Consider the following 16,054-nt stretch of genomic DNA (forward strand, 5'->3'; position numbering starts at 1 on the left):
TTGAGGAATGTGGCTTTTCTGTTTGATCTCAAATTTCACAGGCGATTCAAGGGCCAAGTCCACATTACACAGAGATGCATTTTCTTTATCGAACAAGGGGAGCATGAGGAGCTCAGTCTTACAATAATCACCAGTTATAATGATTCAGAAGTGTTCCAAGCTACCCATGCTGTAAAAATGATTGTTAGCTTAAGAATCAACAAGGCTGTTCTAAAAAACAATGTGGTCCCGTAAAAGGAAAAAAAAAAAAAAAAAAAAAATTCACAATTTTAGCCTCATTTCACAGAATTTCTGCACACAAATTTCCAAAGTGTTTAATCTTTGGATATCACCTACATTGTAAAAGTAAGAGAGCACCAAATACTATCTACAGTTCTCTTTCTCTCTCGACTCAAATTCTCTAACACTGCCTACAATATCTTGGATCTTCTTCGAAAGGCTCTGGTTATGTTCCTCGATGTGCTCGAACACCATTTCGAGATGCCTTTTGTATGTGGAAGCTCGCTTTTTCTCAACAGCTAACTGCTGGGATAATTCCCGAATTTTATCATGCTCATTCTGCAAAACAGCACCACAATTGTCAAACAAACTGACAAAGCCAAACTGCAACACTTTCTTTTCTCTTTGTTTTTCTCTTTCTTAGAAACTGAAATGAGTATTCCTACATAGACCCAACTGTTCTTGAGATTATGCTCATAAGCCTAAAGCATGACATTTGAAATGAAACAATAATTAAAACAAAAGAAGCCATCAAAACACCAATGATGAATCAGAGTTTAACTAATGGGTCCTTTTTATTACTTATACTCAGTTCACACCTCACTAAGGCAGGCAAAAAGAAAAAGGATTGGTTTATCAAAGACAAATAATATACAAAGATTCAGTAAATAATCATTTAATCCAATAATGTTGTTATTGTCATGAGGCCTCCGAGAGACCATATATACATCATATATACTAAACCCAACTAAATTAGATTATCAAACACTACAACCAACTGTCAGATAGAAAAGAACTATTTTAACCAAAACATCCCATTCCACCCTTTCCTCCAAATCAAAACCCTTAGCCTATCCAAGTCAAAAACTGGCAAAAAGGTCAAAAACCCGGCAGACTCTAAGCTTAATTTGTACATTTAACGCCCATCTTTATGGCCCATGTTCTAAGCTCTAAATCCAGCATCCTACGTAAGCTAACTTGGCCAATTTATCAAAAGCATCAACCCATTTTTTATCTGGCAGCCTATGCTTCCCGGTAGCAAGTAGAAAAATAGAATCCTATGGGCCATGGCAGATATGAAACAATCGGGCCATTAAATTCTTGTGCTACTTAGCATAGGTAAAAGATAAAACCTGTCATAGCTATATTACTTGCACAATTACATGTGCAGGGGACAAAAAAATTCCAAATAGTAGACTGGCATAAATTGAATTTGGAAATGAAAAACACATCCTCCTCAACCCCATAATTGCACATGATTATAGCAATGCACCTCCCATAAACACAACCCTAATATCCGTCCCTTTCCCCCTTTTTCTCGCGGGCATTACTTTTGTTCAGACAACCAAAATGAATGCAACACTGTACTGTAGTAGCAGTTTGACATACTAGTTTTTATTTATTCTAACCCATCCAACTAATGTCTGCTGCCACTTAAAAAGATATCAAGAATCATCCAGAAATCATATGCTTTCCCAAGTTTCTCACCAAGACCTATGAGATTTTTTTTTGTCTACATAATAAAGATCACGAAGCTTATCCTAATTCATGCTAAACCATGCTTTTCTTCACCTTCCATCTCTTACCATCCTTTTTCTCCTTTACATTGGATTGTCCAGGTATTAAAATCCAATTGATGCCATATAATCACCATATGTTCAGTGATTTAAGCAATTCCAAGTAACACAGCACACAAGCAAACAGCAATAAGCAAAATGACCGTATGAAAAACACTTACTCTGGCCTTCAGATATAACACTATCATTTCAGTTCCAAGCATATTAATTCTGTGGTCCAAACCTCATCAGATCTTTCTAGCGTGTCTTAATACCAAAATTACACTTCCAAACAAAGAAGCCCAGCATCTGTCAGAGATTTATTGGCAATGACATGGCATAAACCCCAGGACACTGGTAGTTTCACATCTGTCAGAGTCTAACATTGATCTAGGCATCTTAAAAATCTTGTACCAGTCTCAATTGGTTTCCACATATAAGACTCAAAATTGCTGCAGAAAATAACATGGCACCAATACAGTTCTTTGTTGCACAAAGTAATAAACTATTAATCCACACAATCAATTCTATATTTTTAAAATCGTTTTCCCAGAAAGGCCTTTCAAAATCAGATACAATTAAAAACCTACCATTTACAGCAACAAGACAGGCCTCAATTATGCTAGCTAATGCATCTCCGCACCTGGAAAAAAAGTACTGGAGTTTTATTGTTTATGTGACAGAAAAAAAGGAAAACCATTCATATTAGATATCTTCAAGAATACAAGAAGCTCATTAGGACCCTCTTCCACCATATTTCCTCACCAGTTACCACTAAACTTCCCACTCATTCTCCAAGATAGTGAAATACTAACTTCGTTCACAGTTTTCTTTACATAAGCCAGTTTAAAGAAATTGAAACTCCTAGCAAAGTCCCACACCTTCATGGCTAACTTCCCAAATAATGACCAATCGATTCTAGCCTGCTTCAGTGCTATAGCAACCTTCAAACAATAACTTCGAGAATGGCATCTCAAACTCCATTATCAAAGGATATGCTAATATTTATCATGCTGCTCTTAGTTCCACGCTTCCACCAAATCAGAATCAGAAGTTCTGTCTCCTGATTTCATGCCATTCCATATAATTTCGCCCACATCATCTCATATACTCCCTATACTGATCTCCCTCAAATCCCAAATAACATTCAACTTTCAAGATTCTCAAAACAATCTTGTAAAAAAAAAAAAAAGAAAAAAGGGATTTTCAAAACAAGACTGCTAAAGGCAATTCTGAAAAATTAAATAAGGGACGGAACAACTGCTCCTTCCAGCTAGATTATCAATGCCACAATTAGAACAAGCTCAATTCTCATCCAAACATTAGCTCACTCTAGACAAAGCTAACAATAAACCAAATTCCATCTTGATAACATCCAGCACAAGTGAAGGTAATCAAGCAACAAGCATCTCCCTCCCATCCCTCCCCCAACCCCCCTCTCTTTCCCATAGATAAGGTAAAAATAAAATAATGGTTAGTTTTGTTTCTAACTTTGCAAAACCCTTGAACCAGATGAGTACTTGAAAGAATTCTTCCTTGAACCAGATGAATACTTCAGCACAGGACAGAATAAGTACTTCGAGAGCATATTAATCAGTGCCAATTGCCAATATGTTTCTTACAAATTAATAATACTATTGCTACTAACAGATGATGGATGACATGCAAAAGATAAGAAACCTAGATAGCCCCATAATAATGTATCTTACATGAATTAATTAGGGTGTTCTTACATCATATGCTACCAAAATAAGCTAATCAAAAAGTAATGGCAATGTTAATAAAATTGAATAGATGAGGCGAGAAGCCAAGAACTTACCGGGTATTGCTCAAAGATAAGATCTTTCCGCCCCTTTCCTGGCGTTAGAGGATGAGTGTGTTCTTTTACACACTTTGTGATCACCCATTTACCGGAATTCATTTTCCTCACCAAAATCATTGCCCTACATCCAACCCTAGTTTCAGCTCTTTGCCTCACAACCTTTTCACGTTTATCGGGCATCCTATAACCCTCTTTATTACAAACCAAGGCTCTGCCAATAGCAGTACCATCACGTCTTGACCGAGATAACTTGCTAACTCGTATTACAAATCCCACATGTGTAGCATATGTGTTGTAAAATGCATGAGCAGCCGCCTCTGATTCAAACTCTTGCCCCACAAAAGGCTCATTTATTGGTTCCCCGACTGGGATAACTTCCTTTTCAGATAACTCCTCATTCATTTTATCATCTTGGCTCTGTCCCCCTTCAACAGAACTTCCTCCCATATCATTTTCATCACCAACCCTGCCCTCTGTATCCGCGGAACTTCCCACCACTTCACCATCAACATCTCCATCAACCCCAAAATCCACTGCATCACAATCAACTCTCTAAATTAATAAATTACAAAAGCAAGACCATGCATAATGTAGAAGCAATGTAGAAGCGGCGATTATAGCACACACTATGAATTTTCAAGTTAAATCTAATTTTATCTAAAGATTTACATGTATTCATAGAAACCATCCAGCTGCAATCTACAATAGGAGGTAGGTGGTTCTCTATGATATATACTCTTTCCATCCGAATATAATTATCATATTGTCCTAATGCTAAACTTCTAACAACATAGCATGAATTTACTCAAGGACACTTTATAATAGTTGAGCCCTTTCCAATCTCGTCACTCCATTAAGGTAACAACTAACAACATATTAGAAAGCCTACAAAATAAATTTCTCTGAATTAAATTAATACAATTTTCAAGAGATATGACAATGTTTTCCGAGATATCCCTAATCCGTACAAACGAGTCTTAATTCTAGATGGGGAAAATTACTTGATCACGATTTTACCAGCATCTCTTTTAGTACTTCCTTTGTTCATAAGTGTTCTTCATACTTTCCATTAAAAGAGAGTAACTTTAACTATAAGTATTCATCAATTTTTACATAATATATATACTCACGTGGGATCTAATTAAATTTGTGACGAAACGTGGTTTCAAAATATTATCTTTTCATAATTTTATATAGTGCAATATGTTGATCTTTAAATATGTACAACGCTATCATGCTAAAAGCAAACATGGACAACATTCAGAAACAGAGAGAGTACAAAATAACACCGACCATAATGACAAGACACAGGCTTTCAAGACACAAGCCCTCACCATACTTCTACAAAATTAATTACCATCTCCCAACAATGAAGACAATTTATTAGCTCCACCATAAAATTATCATACACAAACATCTTCTTCAACAACAAATCAAATGAAACAATTAATGAAAAAAATAAATAAATTCCATCAATCTAAAAATAACCCAGATACCTAAATAACAAATACTATATATTAATGATACTCATAATCAATACAGTTGCAAAACCCATGAATTCTTCATTACAGAATAAATTGATCAAACAATAATATGTACAAACCCAACAATAATTAAACATAACATGAACCAAAATTACCCAAAAAAACCTAGAATTATCGTAGTATGAGTAGTAAATTAAAATATAATAAAGAATTAAAATAAAGAAATTAACCCTAAAATAACACAAAAATCCCAGAAATTTGCAAAAAAGTAAGAATTACTTACTTGATTCTGTGAATGAAAAAGGGTGAAGAAAAGATTGAAAATTGCGTGAGTCAACGAATTCAATGAAATTAATTTAAAAATTGGTTGGTTTTGAAGGGAAGACGTTGGATGAATGTTGGTTTAGAGAGAGAAAGAGAGGAGGTGAAGAGAGAGAAAACAGGGGATGTTTGGTCCTGCATAGCACGTGATAGGTCACGTGAGGATTGGAGCAGCCAGCACTCCAGCAGGCAGCAGCCGTGCAAGTTATGCGATAATGGGGTTTTAAAAAGAGGGAAAATGTATATATACGTAGTAAATTAAGATGGAAACTTGGAAAGGTGCTAGTTTTTTGACACGTAGAAGACAACCATGAATGCATTTTTTTTTTTTTTTCTTGCAACACTGGTTAAGAAGGCATTGGGGTGTAAATGAAGCGAGCCGATCAATAAACTACTTAGATTCGAGCTCAGTTCAAGCTCGTTCATATTCGTTTATTTAATAAATTAGCCGAATTTGAACAAATTTTGAAGCTCGTTTATAAATGAGTTTGAATAAGAACACAAATATGTTTGTTCAGATAAGTTCATGAACTTAGCTTGTTTATTTATGTTCATGAGCTACTCGTTTATTTATATTCATGAATTATTGATTTATTCACAATTGTTAATTTGATTCTTAAATTTATAATTAAGATTTAATTATTATGTTAATTTTGAGATTTTCAAATGTCAAAAGTACAAAGCTTGTTTATAGAGAAGCTCGTTTATTATTAAGCTCGTTCAAGAAACGGTCATTTAACAACTCATTTAATAAATAAGCTGTTCACAACCATTTGCGAACATACAATGTACTAAATGAGCCGAGCTTGAACAAATTTTTGAGCCTGCTTGTAAGCTCAAAATTGTGCTCGGACTCACCTATGTTAAATGAACTAGTACATGTACAAGGTAGTACTCGGCTCGGCATATTTACACCCCTAAGAAGGCATAATGATAAAGGTTTAATATTAAAAAAACAAATGGAGTAGTAATCAATCAATCATCAATAATAATAACTATATATTGAAAGACACACCAGCAATGACACGTGTCATTTTCTAGTGTGTCCTTAGTTTTTTTATTTTTTTTAAAAAAAAAAAATTTTGGAAACAAATCTTATACAATACATAAATTAAAGATAAAAAATTTATACATATATAAAAGATCATAAAAGATTTGATGTATATTTCCATAATATATTGTCAACTATATAAATATAAGTAAAAAATGAATTAGATTTTTTTTATAGAATTTGTGTCAAATATTACAATAAGGATTCTATTTTTTTTATTATTTTTATTTAATTATATATTAGAAGCTCCAAGAAAGTCATTCGAATATCAAATATTAAAAAATTACTTAAAATAAAAGATTTGATGTATCCTTCCAAAAAAAAAATTAACAACTTTAAATTTAAGCACAAAAGAAAAAAAAAGGAAAAAGGAAAAAAAAAAAAAAAAAACAAACAGATTCTTAACATAATTTGTAATGTCCTACATTTTAAGAAATTCATTTGGTTAATATATGATACCAATGCAATTTGTTAGTGAAATCAAATATATACAAAAATATATGAATATTAAGCATAGTTATTAAAATCCCGATCCGGATCTTACAATTCTACGATTCAAAATTGCGTGATCGATCCGGATCTTTGGTAGGATCTTAAAGTTTGTACGATCTTACGATCCTACTCCGATATTAATTATGAGTGGTAGGATCTCAACACGATCCTGCGATTTTATTACAATCCTACAATCCAATCCAACATTTCACTATAATATGAGACTTTGATTTATTTTGATACTAGATTAAGTCCCGTGCATCGCACGTTTGTTACTAAATTTTTCAGTGTATATTGTAACAAATTGCAATATTAATTCAACAGTAATGGTACGTACACCATTATTTTTTATACTTATACCAATGACAAGGTTATCGAAACATTAGACTTTATTTTAAAATAAATAAATAAGGTCTATGAGATTTTATATTAAAAAATAAAATCTAGTTTAATGCCCATGCAGTGGCCATGCTATTATTAATACCACTTACAAAAAAAATGATATACTTGTATATATATATAAAATACCAAAATGATTTTTTTAAAATTGAAATAAACTTTATTGCAAAAATAGTAAAGTTGAAACAAAGGAAAAAATTATAATATTATAGGAATAATTTTAAATAAAAGTATTAATTTAATAATTACTTAATCTTTGTTCATTTTTTTTAAATACATACAAATATAAAATAATTGAAAGAATATGAAAAAATATTCTAGTTGAGTGTATATGTATAGAAAAAATTTGATTGTCAAACTGGAAAATATATATTATATATTTTAATTCTAAATTGTTTTCTCGAAATATTGAAAAAAAAAGAAAAAAAATGGAGAGAAATTTTTTAATCATGAAATGACATGTGTCATGCCTAATTTAACTTTAGTATATATAAATTATTGATTTGAATGTATTTGAAGATTTAATTTGAAATTATATATATATTAGCGATATATAGAATATTATTTTGATGACAATTTTAAAATATTTGCTATAATATAAATGGCGTGAATATTTTTTAGTGTTTCAAAAACATATGGTGGTCAAATAGGAAGGTTATATATTATAATAATGTAGTAAATATATTTGAAGAAGATTTGATGAACAAAAAAAAGAAAAAGAAAAATGTGTTTTGGAGGGAAAAAACAGCACCAAGAAATAACACGTGTTATTCATGGTGTCTGTTTTAGTATTATGATATTATTGATATTTTTTTATTACTTATTAGGTTATATGCACCTAAATTTAATGTATTCAATAATTATCGCTAATAAATTAGCGAATCCGAGACATTAATATGATTTTATCAATTGACAACTTGCAATTTGTCATAGTTAAGGTCTAATTCTTGACAAATTTCCACATAAATTATCAATTTAAATTTGTGTTATTAATCTTCTAACTACCATACAGACAAAGCTAAATGAAGATCGATCTTTATTAAGCAAACCAATGTCTTTTAGCATTGAAACTCCTTAGAAGAAATGTTTTTAAGTCAATTTATTGCATAATATATAATATTATTCGTTATTAAGTAGGATCTAACGATCCTACGATCCGATTCTATCAATTCGATCCCTCCCCCCATCGATTCAAGGTAGGATCCCGATCCTAATAACCTTGATATTAACAAATGCGTATTTTAAAATCATGTCTTGTCAGTGGTCAATTATCACTTTTTATATACACCCGGGTGCACATAGAGGTATGTGTAGCCAAAAGTAGTTTTAAAGAAAATATATTGGCTAACAGGCTCTTTCATAAATTCAGCATAATATTTTAGACAAAATTTTATTTTATAACTAAATGTAATGTTAATATGAAACAATTATTAAAAATTACCGTGTATGGCACGAGACCTAACCTAGTTGTTACGAAATCGTTGCCAAAAATGTGATAACGTTATAGACCTTATAGTGATCTAATTAGGTAGATTGTTCATGAAGAGACGTAATGAATTGATTTAATGTATGCATCCAGCATCAGTTGCAATCTAACTCATGAAATCTAACTCATTGTCGATGATATTAGATTTTTCATTCTACTTAAACTCCAGTACTTGATTTTATACATCTTGATAATCATTGTCGTTCATAAATATACAAGTACATACGAGTAATTTTTTAAAGTAACAGTTTAACAATGTATTACTGTATTAGAGTGTCTTAGAAAAATAGAAAGCATTAATGTAATTGAAATTTAGTCTTATATGGAGTACGTAGTTTGTATACAATCCTCACCATCTTGGGGTTGTATGAGGATTTCAGAAACTGGTCAGTCTGGTCCATTTATATTGAACTAAGGTTCAGATTATTACATTGAAATCACCCAACTTTTAGAGCTGAATCATAGAGTATTTAGCTGAGTATTCGACTGTATTAAAGAATTTTGTTGAACTTCTTGAGAACTCGTTATTCATAAAATTTTTAGCACTTTTGCATACCAATCTTTTCATAATAAAAGTATTCCAAGCAGTCGAAGCAGAAAACCAAGTATATCTCTATTTTATAACAAATCAAAGAATGTATAAATGAATTTTGTTCAATATACATCATCCTACAAACATTTGCTGATAGCAGCAGTTTTTTTATGAAACAGAAGGTAAAGAATATATAATGTTACAAGATATCAGTACATTGAATAAAATATAGACAAATGCAAATAGATCTAAATCATCTAATAGTTCTTCCAGCTCAACCAAGTCCAGTTAAAACGGAGATTTTAAAATGAAAATCAATGATGTTAGGAGATTATTTCAATAACTGGATCACAAAACTATGAGGCCATACTGATTGTTTGCGCTTTTATTTCAATGCAACTTCATTCTGCTGGTGCCAGGCTTTATGACAGATATCTTTGCATTGTGGATTTGTTTGCTTGTTGAAGATGCTAAAATTCGAGGATGATGCCATTTTTAGAAAGCTCAAAGTAATCAAACTGCTCTACCTGTTAAACAACTGAGAAAAGATCAGGACTGCCATGCCAGCATATTAGAAAGGGAGGCCTTGTGCTGCATAAACTGATAAATCGGTCAAAATTATTTTGATCAGAGAAATGAACAAGTGAGGAACGTTACCAATGAATGTACATGCATCACTTCTTAGTTTATGGTCTATGTAATACAGCTCATTAACCATTTATTGAGTTTCAGTTCCAATCTACCAAAGGTTAAAACTTAAATGCACCCTCAAACCTTGCAAAATTTGTTTGCACATGCCACCACTTTGTAAGAAGACAGTCCAAGAACCTGCACTCTTTTACATTTTCCAGATTCACCATCACATACTCCAAGACGAACGCCATTTCTATAAGAAACCAGTGTTTCCCCAGTATCCAATTGCAGTAGAGGCATACGATGAGAGTCAACCTGGAAGACATATTGCTTCACCCAAGAATCTTTCACACCATATTCCTTCATAAGCCAAATTTCACATTGACTACAATTTTCAGACATAGAGCTGAAACAAAGGCAAGAATTGAAGACACTCACTTCGGTGTAGAGCTCTTTCTTCATATCATCTGGTACAGGAACAAGCGAAAATTTTTCAGTTCCAAAATGGAATGACCATAAACAATTGTCCCTATAAGAGTACCTATGAAGCGAACTATGAAGGAAAGCCCCACTCTTCCTGAGCTGAAATGTTGGAGCATCACCAACAGTTCTCCATTTATTGGTGCCGAGTGTCTGTATCTCAGCTATACACCTATAACTCTCCATTGTCTTAAGGATTCTAACAACTTTGAATTGGTTCGACACAGGGCAGCAGCCCAACCCATAAACCTCAACTGAACAAGACGGCTCACGAAATTGTTCAACAATCACCTGTTGGCTAGTTAAAAGATTACATACAATGTAAGGACTCCATTGCCCCCAAGATTTCAAACAGATAACCCCATTGCATTCATTAACAACATACAAGTCATCATGGGGTGTGTTTACTATAGATTTGAACCTAATCAAAGAATCATCACTAACACAAAGATTTCCCATCTCATCTACCTTTAAGGATCTGTCTAAGTCAAGCAGCAGAAAATCTTTCCTCTTGTTATCCAACTTACCATAAAGCAAGACAAAGAAATACGAACAAGAAGAACGAAAATGAGCAAACTCAGAACCAGTAATGATCTTATACCAATCTTTACAAACAATCTTACGATTCAGGCAAGCCTTAGTTGGGAGTCTTGACAATATATTACACATAATTGAAGATGGGATATCCTCGAGAGTGGTTCGATTCGAATTCAATTCCTCCACAAGCTCTATTATCATTGTGATCAATACCAAAATTTCCAATAAATCAACAGCCAATTTCTCAACATATAAAAGATTTGGAAAAATGGGAAATAAAGATAATACAAAAACAACAAATGGGTTGTTCAATAAACCTGCAATCCTTTGAATTTATGAAGCAATGAGATCCTCCAAAGTTTCCAATGCTCTGCAATTAAAAACAAGTTTGAATATTTGATGCTGTTGAAGAATAGATGATAGAAATGAAATTAGAAAAAGAAGAGTCAATACATAGATTGGTTCAAAGTTATGAAGATTCTGAACATTAAATTTAAAAATTGTCTGAAAGTCACTCTGACTTTTTATCAAACACTTGGTGTGCATCTACAATATCCAATTTTCGGAAAGAAATAATCTATCCACACAAAAAAAGAATTGCAGCATATGATAATTTCGCAGCTTACCCAGTAAGGCAGTAACTAGCAGGTGGATGAGTGGATCAAACATTTTCAGAGTTCAAGTACTCCAAATGTGATTTAATCATTTGAGTGAAGCTAAGCTTAGATTTTTATTTTTATTTTTGGGGTGGGTGGAAAATATCAAAATAACTTCAAGAGTAGAATTAAAGGGTAATATTTTTTTGTAATAAGGGCATTTTGCTATTCTTCAAAATAGTCAAGGGGGAGTTCTCCTACCGCGTAAAAAAATACGCCTCCAATTTCTAGTACTAGATACTCCGTGATACATAATTTGTGTGATTATACTGATTAACTTGGAATTTTTAATTGGGGAAAAAATATTCTCCTAACTATGCTAATATTCATGCATCTTCAACGACATTAATGTTGGTTTAAACTTAAAGTTCGAGACTTAAATTTAAGTTAGAACAACATCCTAGTTAGTGATCTAAGCACTTAATTGTTCAATGAGTTACAAATCTTCCAATACTTAAATAAAGTAAAAACACAATTCATTGTCAAAATAGGAAAGAGAGAAGAGATAAACATACATTGGTGAAATGTTTCATGTATAATACTAGAAGATTTGACATATACCTCTAGGGCACTAGAACATCCAATAGTAAAATTTACTGGTTTAATGGTATTTTGCATATACTATCTCTGTTTTGTAAGTTCTACTCGCTTACTTTAGATACGCAATTCAAGAAATTGTTGAAAAATGTGAGTGCGTGTAAGATAAAGTAAGAGAGAGAATGCAAAAAGAGAGTTTGTGTAAGGAAAAGGTGGATAAAGTAAGAGAGTGTGTATGGAAATGTGTAATTATTGTAGGGATAAAGAAGTAAGATGGTAAGGCCATAAATAGAATAATACAAAGTGTTAAAAAAAAAAAATGTGCCTTAAAATGAAAAGTGAGTAGAATAAAAAAGAACAAAGGGAGTATCATAACCAATAAAAAAATTTCAAAGATATTGCTATATTCATCATAAGGAGAAAATTCATGCATCTCAAAGGGGTATATTTGTCATTTTAGCTAATAAGATGGGGTTAAAATTGTAAAATTGTCTAGAATATCATTGTATTCAAGCAAAAGCAGAACATCATCAATGGAGGAACAAAAATCAGAACAGCATCAATGGGAGAACAAAGAGCTTCAACGGTGAAATGGAACTTGACAATTGGCTTCAATGGAGGAAATTAACACTCATATATACCTTTTGGGTTAACCATGCCCTTAATTTTTCTATTTTTCTTAGGATTTTCGTTTAATTTGGCGCGGAATTATGAAGGTGAACATTGGTGGTTTACAAGATGAAACAATATTATTGGGAAGGAGCAAGAAAGAGATGAAAATGGAGGGGAATGACAATGGAGCAAATCTGCAGATTATGAAGAAGACCAAACCCAAAAAAATAGTACATTAAAAATTATAAAAAAATTCATAAAGGTCTTTATATTTACCTATTTGCCATTTTGAGATACAGGTCTTGTATCTCATATTGAGATACTGAGACTTCCTCCATCATAAGTGTTAAGGTATATTGATATGTCATCAAGTGCGCTTAAATTATGCATTTTTTTCATCTTATTACGAAAAGAAAAAAAAATTAAAGAACAACAATTACAGAATTTTAAAAAAAATTAAAAATACGAGTAAGTAAAGAACTTGCACTTTGTGATACTCGGCTTTAGGATCCATCATTTTCTTAAGGTTCACTTCTAATGGGCAATTGCATCTTCATAGCTTGGAAAATTTGGCATTACATAAAAGTAGTTCAAAATCAGAAATCTCCAGAACTCGTACTCTTCTATATCTTCCAGATTCAACATCACATACTCTAAGACCGTGACCAATGCCAACATTACAATAAGACATTAATATTTTTCCATCGCCTAATTGCAATATTGGCATATAATGTGAATAAAATTCCTTTAGAAAGACAAACTGCTTCACCCAAGAACCTTTGTCGCCGTATACTTTCATCACCCAAATCTCACATTCGCGATGATCTTGTGATGCGGAAGTAAAATAGAGGCAAGAATCAAAAACACCCACTTCTCCAAAACGTTGTGCATTCATATCATCGGGCAATGAAACTTGTGAAAATTGTTCGTTTCCAAAATGAAATGACCATATACAATTGTCTACATAGGAGTACCTATGAAGTGACTCGTTAAAGAAAGCCCAACTCTCGCTGAGGTGAAATTGTGGAGCATTGTCACCACCAATAATTCTCCATTCATTGGTGCCGAGTGTTTGTATTTCGACTACACAACTTTGCTCCGTCTTGAGGAGTCTAACGAGTTTGAATTGGTGCGACACAAGGCAACAACCCAACCCATAAACCACGACGGTACAAGGTGGTCTAGGAAATTGCTCAACAATTACTTGTTGACCGGTTAGAAGATTACATATAATGTAAGGCCTATGAGCTTTAGGCTTCAAGCATATTAGCCCATTGCATTCGTTGATCACACGTACTTTGTGAGGAGGGTTGATAATAAGTTCGGGTTGAAACTTAATCATAGCATCAACACTTACATTAAGATCACCCATGTGACCAATCTTTGAAGAATCGTCGAGATCAAGCAGTAGGAAATCATTCTCCCCTTTAGAGAATGTACCATGAAGCAATATTGTGACGTAGAAGCGAAGAGAAGAGCGTAAAGTAGCATACTCAAAACTGACTATGATCCGATACCAATCTTTGCAAACAAGCTTACAACTTAGGCATGCCTTAATCGGGAGTCTTGACAATATTTCTAAGATGATCGATGTTGGTACAACTTCAAAAAAAGATTGATTCAATTCAACTTTTTTCATAGCTAAATTAATGCATGTTCTAGCAGTTGAGACCAAACATTATACTTCGTATTAGTTACATGTCAACTACTAATTTGCTGTGACCTTTTTTCATGTGCGACGAAGTCAATGATCGTGCTAGCGAGTTGTACAGTTTATGTATGCTTTGTTTATTTCGTACAAGTATTATACGAGTATAAAGATTTCATACTAGATTGTGTCGCAGTTCAAGGGAAGGGCTAGGTGAGACATTTTTATTTGGATCACACCATCAATCAGAACAAAAGTAGGTTTATGATCACATTTTTATATTAATTTTTACTTAAAAGGTATGGAGAAGGACTCCAATTAGACGTCAATAGTGTCAAAAGTTAACTCGACTGACCTAACCAAAAAATTATCCGATTCAGATTTTAACTCACATGGACACAATAATTTAGCATGATTCAAGTTTAAAATAGATTCGACTCGACTCAACTTCACTAAACTCGACCCAGACATCCGAATTGACACCTTTAGACCTCAACCCTCAGAGTTTTTTTTGGTCTATTATTTACGAGTTTAATACTATAAAACTAAAAGTAAGGAATAGGTTAGTAGGTTTAATTACCCTTCCACTAGACTAAGCTTAGTTTAATGGATGACATATATCATAATCAGTTTATAAAGACTTAAGGATGCATGGTATTTACTATACGATAAAAAATAATACTATGAAGTAACACCTACACTCCTACAGTATAATAGAATTTAGCTTGACATTTTTTAATGAATGTGAGAGAGTGTGTAATAATTGTCATGTTTCTAATTAATTTTTAATTTTACCTCTTAATATGACACCAAGTTAATTTTTTCGCAATCGTCAATGTAGAATTTTGGTCGTTAATATGTTTAACTCTAAATAAATAAAAAGTAAAAATGAAGTTGAAATTTTTGAAAGCACAAAATGACAAAACAAGATAATTCTAACAAAATCTTACATTATTCATTACATATAAGTCACAATAAATAGTCAAAAGAGAGTGTGTGAGTAGTGTAATAATCAACATAATCTATACTAATACATTAAAAGGCGTTCCTAAGAACGTCCATGTGTCACACAACAAGACAATTATTATTATTATAATTATTTATTATTATTATTATTATTATTATTATTATTATTAAGGAAAATTAGAAAATAACACCTGCAAAAAAACCCGATTTTGATTATAACACCAAAACATTTCGAAATTTTATTATAACACCTACAAAAATCCCAAAATTTTGGCCACTAACGGACTTTTGGATGAAAACCGTTAGTGGGGCCTGCCACGTACACGTGTCAGCTGTGTATTGGTTTAAAAAAAAATTTAAAAAATAAAATAAAAACCTAACCCCCTAACCCAGCCAGCCCCACCAGCGGCACCACCTGCCCAGCCGTCGGCATCACCTGCCCTCGCATAATCCGGCGAAACCAGCCCCAGCCCAGCCCTACCGCCAGCGCCAGCGCCACCCTAACCTAGCCCTTCACCTGAAACCACCCTCTTTCTCCTCCCGCCAGAACCGACCCCCTCCCCTAGCCTCACCAAGAACCCAACCTCAGCAGATTCCGGTGGTGTTGCTGCGTAAAAATCGGC

General features: G+C 32.9%; 3 protein-coding genes across 7 annotated transcripts; all 3 read right to left on the minus strand.

Annotated features, from left to right (window-relative positions):
• Window positions 1–5,928, minus strand: LOC110717697 (protein FAR1-RELATED SEQUENCE 5-like). Its single transcript, XM_021896461.1, has 3 exons — window positions 5,365–5,928; window positions 3,595–4,130; window positions 1–558 (listed from the first exon to the last, which is right to left on the minus strand). Coding segments are annotated over exons 1-3 (732 nt in total). The 5' UTR covers window positions 5,366–5,928; the 3' UTR covers window positions 1–363.
• A 3,516-nt stretch (window positions 5,929–9,444) lies between these two features.
• Window positions 9,445–11,995, minus strand: LOC110717819 (F-box protein At3g07870-like). Of its 5 annotated transcripts, none has more exons than XR_002510804.1 (3): window positions 11,639–11,995; window positions 10,020–11,382; window positions 9,445–9,889 (listed from the first exon to the last, which is right to left on the minus strand). XR_002510804.1 is itself a non-coding variant. In XM_021896598.1 (2 exons), the coding sequence occupies exon 2, from the start codon at window positions 11,211–11,213 to the stop codon at window positions 10,131–10,133; it is 1,083 nt and encodes a 360-aa protein (XP_021752290.1). In that variant the 5' UTR covers window positions 11,214–11,382; window positions 11,639–11,995; the 3' UTR covers window positions 9,445–10,130. The 5 variants fall into 5 exon arrangements, 3 of the variants coding, with proteins under 3 accessions (XP_021752290.1, XP_021752291.1, XP_021752292.1); XR_002510805.1 differs by having other exon boundaries at window positions 9,445–9,900; XM_021896598.1 differs by having other exon boundaries at window positions 9,445–11,382.
• A 1,375-nt stretch (window positions 11,996–13,370) lies between these two features.
• Window positions 13,371–14,456, minus strand: LOC110717976 (F-box protein At3g07870-like). Its single transcript, XM_021896778.1, has one exon. It carries the CDS (start codon window positions 14,454–14,456, stop codon window positions 13,371–13,373), a length of 1,086 nt encoding a protein of 361 aa, XP_021752470.1.
• Window positions 14,457–16,054: the final 1,598 nt, after the last annotated feature.

The sequence above is a fragment of the Chenopodium quinoa genome, unplaced genomic scaffold (genome assembly GCF_001683475.1).
Source record: "Chenopodium quinoa cultivar QQ74 unplaced genomic scaffold, ASM168347v1, whole genome shotgun sequence".
Taxonomy (NCBI): domain Eukaryota; kingdom Viridiplantae; phylum Streptophyta; class Magnoliopsida; order Caryophyllales; family Amaranthaceae; genus Chenopodium; species Chenopodium quinoa.

Excerpts from the sequence above, each read along its gene's own strand:
- LOC110717697 (XM_021896461.1), bottom strand. Across the intron at positions 559-3,594 it reads TTATCTTTGAGCAATACCCG|AATGAGCATGATAAAATTCG; the intron begins GTAAGTTCTTGG and ends GCTGTTTTGCAG.
- LOC110717819 (XM_021896598.1), bottom strand. The coding sequence starts at position 11,213 with ATGATAATAGAGCTTGTGGAGGAATTGAATTCGAATCGAACCACTCTC.
- LOC110717976 (XM_021896778.1), bottom strand. The coding sequence starts at position 14,456 with ATGAAAAAAGTTGAATTGAATCAATCTTTTTTTGAAGTTGTACCAACA.